Genomic DNA, 6,000 nt, shown 5'->3' on the forward strand with positions numbered 1-6,000 from the left:
CACCATCTGTAGTCCCAGCTACTCAGGAGGCTGAGGCAGGAGAATCTCTTGAACCTGGGAGGTGGAGGCTGCAGTGAGCCGAGATTGTGCCACTGCACTCCAGCCTGGCAACAGAGCAAGACTATCTTTTTTTTTTTTTTTCAGACGGAGTCTCGCTCTGTTGCCCAGGCTGGAGTGCAGTGGCGCGATCTTGGCTCACTGCAAGCTCCACCTCCCGGGTTCACGCCATTCTCCTGCCTCAGCCTCCCGAGTAGCTGGGACTACAGGTGCCCGCCACCAGGCCCGGCTAATTTTTTGTATTTTTAGTAGAGACAGGGTTTCACCGTGTTAGCCAGGATGGTCTCGATCTCCTGACCTTGTGATCCGCCCGCCTCGGCCTCCCAAAGTGCTGGGATTACAGACTTGAGCCACCGCGCCCGGCCCAGAGCGAGACTATCTAAAAAAAAAAGGAAAGAAAGTGTTTAACAATCCTGGCTCATTAGTACATACCCAGTGTTAGCACCCTTTCCTTTGTGAATCTTGCTACTTCCACCTAAAATTTCTAAAACCTGAAATCGTAACTCTCGATTCATAGGAAAATATTACTGTTACCTTCAAGTTATTTTCTAATGTTACAGGACACTGTATGTTACAGGTTGGAAGAGCACTACTCTGCTTGCTTCTTTTTTCTAATTGAACATACTTTTCCTATAAGAAATTCTGGGCCGGGAGCGGTATCTCACACCTGTAATCCCAGCACTCTGGGAGGCCAAAGCGGATGGATCACCTGAGTTGAAGAGTTTGAGACCAGCCTGACCAACATTGAGAAACCCCGTTTCTACTAAAAACACAAAATTAGCCGGGCATGGTGGCACATGCCTGTAATTCCAGCTACTCGGGAGGCTGGGGCAGGAGAATCACTTGAACCTGGGAGGCGGCAGTTGCGGTGAGCTGAGATGGCGCCATTGCACTCCAGCCTGGGCAACAAGAGCGAAGCTCCGTTTCAAAAAAAAACCAAAAAACAAACAAAAAAAAGAAATTCTGAAAAATCCTATTACTTCCTTAGAAATCTGGAAAAGAGGATGGATTTTCATTTGTTTTGGTATAGAAGCAGGGATTCCCATTCTGTGTGGGAAACTACACCCAGGTGATTTCTCAGCTTCTTTTCAGCTTGAGTTTTTTTCTTTTTTTTTAATTGTTAGAAAAAAATTTTTTTTTAATTGTTAGAAAAAAGGTTTATTTAATGTTTATTTTTTTTTTTGAGACGGAGTCTCGCTCTGTTGCCCAGGCTGGAGTGCAGTGGCACCATCTCAGCTCACTGCAAGCTCCGCCTCCGGAGTGGCCGGGTTCACGCCATTCTCCTGCCTCAGCCTCCAGAGTAGCTGGGACTACAGGCACACCACCACGCCCGGCTAATTTTTTTGTATTTTTTAGTACAGACGGGATTTCACCGTGTTAGCCAGGATGGTCTCAATCTCCTGACCTCATGATCCGCCCGCCTCGGCCTCCCAAAGTGCTGGGATTACAGGCGTGAGCCACTGCGCCCGGCCTATTTAACGTTTTAAGGCACTCTGTATTACCTTTTTGCATTTCTTGAGAAAGACTGTCTAAAGAAAACCACCTGATAAAAGATGAATAAATATTTTTAATGAATCTGTAGGAAAAAAGATTACTCTTAAAATGATCTACATTTGAAAAATCTCAATACATTCAATAACATAACTAAAGAACAGGGGCCAGGCACAGTGGCTCATGCCTATAATCCCAGCACTTTAGAAGGCTGAGACGGGCGGATCAAGAGGTCAGGAGATCGAGACCATCCTGGCTAACACGGTGAAACCTCATCTCTACTAAAACTACAAAAAATTAGCCAGGCGTGGTGGCGGGCGCCTGTAGTCCCAGCTACTCAGGAGGCTAAGGCAGGAGAATGGCATGAACCCAAGGAGGCAGAGCTTGCAGTGAGCAGAGATCGAGCCACTGCACCCCAGCCTGGGCGACTGAGCGAAAAGAAAGGAGAGAGAGGGGGAGAGAGAGAGAGAGAAAGAAAAGAAAAGAGAGAGAGAAAGAAAGAAAAGAGAAAGACAAAGAGAAAGAAAGAAAGAAAAGAAAGAAAGAAAAGAAAGAAAGAAAGAAAGAAAGAAAAAGAAAAGAAAAGAAAAAAGAAAAGAACAAACACGAAAAGCTTGTAATATTGGCATTTACACTCAAGGCTAATGATATTTCAACTATAATGCTGAAAATAATAAGAATTTTAGTCACTGAATTAAATGTCACGGATCCATCTGGGCGCCATGGCTCACGTCTGTAATCCCAGCACTTTGGGAGGCCAAGGCGGGTAGGTCATTTGAGGTCAGGAGTTCAAGACCAGCCTGGCCAACGTTGTGAAACCCCATCGCTACTAAAACTATAAAAATTAGCCGGGCGTGGTGGTGGGTGCCTGTAATCCCAGCTACTCAGGAGGCTGAGGCAGGAGAATCACTTGAACCTGGGAAATGGAGGTTGCAGTGAGCTGAGATCACGCCACAGCACTCCAGCCTGGGCAACAGTGCAAGACTCAGTCTCAAAAAATAAATAAATAAATAAATAAACGTCAGAGATCCTTAAATACCACAGTTAAAAGATACACAAAATAATGTGACATTTGCCAGTCAAAAATACGTGCACTAGCAGCTCATGCCTCCCAGCAGTTTGGGAGGCTGTGGTGGGAGGATCACTTGAGCTCAGGAGTTCAAAATCAGACTGGGCAACATAAGAGACCCCTTCTCTACAAAAAAAAAAAAAAAAAAAATTTTAATTAAAAAATGCACTAACAATCATTGATGAGACTTGTCTACAGATCTATTATTATCTTTTCAGAATACTGTTACTGTCTTCTTCAAAATCAAAATGAAAAAAATTTCAGAAGAATACACAGAAGAAATGCCATGATTAGGAAATCAGTCTTAAATACTAAACGAAAGAAACTGAAGAAGTTTTTATATTTACAGAGTTTAATTTTTTTCCTTTGCCTTCATTAAAAAAAAAAAAGGCCTGGCACGGTGGCTCACGCCTGTAATCCCAGCACTTTGGGAGGCCAAGGCGGGCGGATCACGAGGTCAGGAGATCAAGACCATCCTGGCTAACACAGTGAAACCCCATCTCTACTAAAAATACAAAAAATTAGCCGGGCATGGTGGCGGGAGCCCGTAGTCCCAGCTACTCAGGAGGCTGAGGCAGGAGAATGGCGTGAACCCGGGAGGCAGAGCTTGCAGTGAGCCGAGATCGCGCCACTGCACTCCAGCCTGGGCGACAGAGGGAGACTCCGTCTCGAAAAATAAAATAAAATACAAATAAAAATAAAAAAGGCCGGGTGCGGTGGCTCACGCCTGTAATCCCAGCACTCTGGGAGGCCAAGACGGGTGGATCACGAGGTCAGCAGATCGACACCATCCTGGCTAACACGGTGAAACCCCGTCTCTACTAAAAAAATATAAAAAAAATTAGCCAGGTGTGTGGCAGGCGCCTGTAATCGCAGCTACTGAGGAGGCTGAGGCAGGAAAATGGCGAGCCCGGGAGGCGGAGCTTGCAGTGAGCTGAGATTGCGCCACTGCACTCCAGCCTGGGCACAGAGCGAAACTCTGTCTCAAAAAAAAAAAAAAAAAAAAAAAGAAAAGAAAACAGGCCGGGTGCGGTGGCTCACGCCTGTAATCCCAGCACTTTCGGAGACCAAGGCCGGAGGATTATTTGAGGTCAGAAGTTCGAGACCAGCCTGACCAACATGGTGAAACCCCGTCTCTACTGAAATACAAAAATTAGCCAGCCGTAGTGGTGGGTGTCTATAATTTCAGCTACTCGGGAGGCTGAGGCAGGACAGTCACTTGAACCCAGGAGGCGGAGGTTGCAGCGAGCCAAGATCGCGCCACTGCACTCCAGCCTGGGCAACAGACCGAGACTCCCTCTGGAAAAAAATAAAAAGAAACAAAAAAAAAATTTTTTTTCCAATGAGGTTCTAGCAGGTTACTAAAGTTATCTGCTGTGCAATGACAGCCATGGTCACTCACTAAAGAAACATTAAGTTTAGCATTTCCGTAATTATAATGACTCTTATTATTGCAACACACAGTAGGTATCTAATAAACACAATGAATTAATAGAACAAACTAGAAACAAAAATTTAACTAATAAAATTTCACTTATAGTAAGTTAATGCGGACAATGTAATTCTTTTAAGACTTGACACATTTCACATTCTTTGCCATAATAGGTAAACTTTTTTTTTTTTTTGAGTCGGAGTCTCGCTCTGTTGCCCAGGCTGGAGTGCAATGCAGCGATCTAGGCTCACTGCAACCTCCGCCTCCCAGGTTCAAGCCATTCTCCTGCCTCGGCCACCCGAGTAGCTGGGATTACAGGCGCCTGCCACCACGCCCGGCTGGCTTTTTAGTAGAGAAGGGGTTTCAACATGTTGGTCAGGCTGGTCTTGAACTCTTGACCTCGTGATCCGCCCGCCTCGGCCTCCCAAAGTGCTGGGATTTCAGACGTGAGCCACAGCGCCCGGCCAATACGGAAACTTTTAGTTTAGGTTGGGACATTAACTAGAAAGAACTATATCACTAAAGACTAAGTATCTTGTTTTTCCCACCACCAAATCTGACAAAAATAAAAAGGAAAACATCCATCATATCTATTCAAATTCTCAAATGCTAATAACTGAAGAGACAAAGCACTAACGAGTAAAGTTAGAACAGAATATACGTAATACTTAACTAAATTACCAAATCTGGTTTCGCAACACTGCATGGTGACTAAAAGTAACAATTTTTTTTTTTCAGTTTAACATTAAACGTATTTTTATGCCCAACCATACTTTTAAGACGCTAGTCTGGAAACAATTACATTTGGCAACAAAGGTCAAAGATCACTGATATAGCTCAAATAAATGAACCTGACGTTCCACAAGAAAGACTGGGGCGGTTCCTGAGGCCCAGGTGGACTGTATAGGTAAGCCTCCACCCAAGAAACAAAAAAGGCGGATAAACATACCTGGAGAAGACCAGACAAGGCCAAAGATATCCCCAAAGATGACTCACCTCTGGTCTAGTCTCCACCTTTTCTCCCCAATCTCATTGCCTCAGGGAGAACTAAATCTACACCGCACGTCCCCAGCTCACCCTCAACTCCCCACCACTCACCTTCTTTACTAAAATCTGGGTCCCCCTCCCTGACATCCTCTAGTTCCCACCGAGTTCTCAATCCAGCCCGATAGATGTCTACTATGCCTGTCTTCCAGTAGGGTATTAGTCTCCTTAATCCGAACTCATTTTCCCGCATCCCACTTCCCCTCCGCCCCTTCAACTCCGGTCCCCTCACTCCGACCCTTCTCCCAGAATCCTCCCCGAATCGCGGATCTCCGGCCACTTTTCCCTCCCACCTCCTAGCTCCGGCGCCTTTCACCTCGCTTGGCCCCCCATCCCGTTTCCCAGTCTCCCAGTACCAGCCCCCCTCCCCCAACTCCGCCCCTCTTCCCCCTCCCCCAGAGGGAGGCCCCCCCTCACCTGAATGCCGCTGCTGCCGCCGTCTCAGAAGCCGAAAGGTGCTGGCACCGGCCGGCCTCCCAGGCTCGGTCCCCGCTGAGCTCCCGACAGCCCCTAGGGAGAGCGAACGCCACCACCTCCAACTCTGCCCGCTCCGGGCCAGGCCGTCACCGTAGCCACCGCCAGTGCCGCAGCCGCCATGTTGAAGTCCTACTTCCCTCCTCCTTCCCCTCACCGCCCCACCCCTTTGGGCGTCTGACGTCATGGCGCCGCGCTCCACACGCCCGGACCAATGGGAGGAGCCGACGGTGACATAACCAATCTCTCTTCTAGCGAGGAGCTACTCCGGCAACCTGGAGCATTGCAATTGGAATGAGTAAACCCTGCTGACCTAAGGGGGAAGGAGGAAAGGAGGGGGTCACTGAGAGTGTAAGACTTGGGTTTGGCGAGGCGGCCAAAGCGGGAAACCCAAGAGCCTTGAATCGCGAAGGTATGCCCAAAGAGTTAGCAG

At 47.4% G+C, this 6,000-nt stretch overlaps 1 protein-coding gene across 3 annotated transcripts in view; it reads right to left on the reverse strand.

The window, feature by feature from the left end:
- The window catches only part of UBAP1 (ubiquitin associated protein 1), a 74,638-nt gene extending 68,869 nt beyond the window's left edge, over window positions 1-5,769 (reverse strand). For 2 of the 3 annotated variants that reach the window (XM_031014676.3, XM_031014675.3), the window contains exon 1: window positions 5,511-5,769. In XM_031014676.3, coding sequence (XP_030870536.2) covers window positions 5,511-5,754 — 244 coding nt within the window. In that variant the 5' untranslated portion in view covers window positions 5,755-5,769. The remainder of the gene's footprint in view (window positions 1-5,510) is intronic. The other variant, XM_055351660.2, reaches the window with a different exon arrangement.
- Between the last annotated feature and the right edge of the window lie 231 nt (window positions 5,770-6,000).

This window comes from Gorilla gorilla, chromosome 13 (genome assembly GCF_029281585.2).
Source record: "Gorilla gorilla gorilla isolate KB3781 chromosome 13, NHGRI_mGorGor1-v2.1_pri, whole genome shotgun sequence".
In the NCBI taxonomy this organism is placed as follows: domain Eukaryota; kingdom Metazoa; phylum Chordata; class Mammalia; order Primates; family Hominidae; genus Gorilla; species Gorilla gorilla.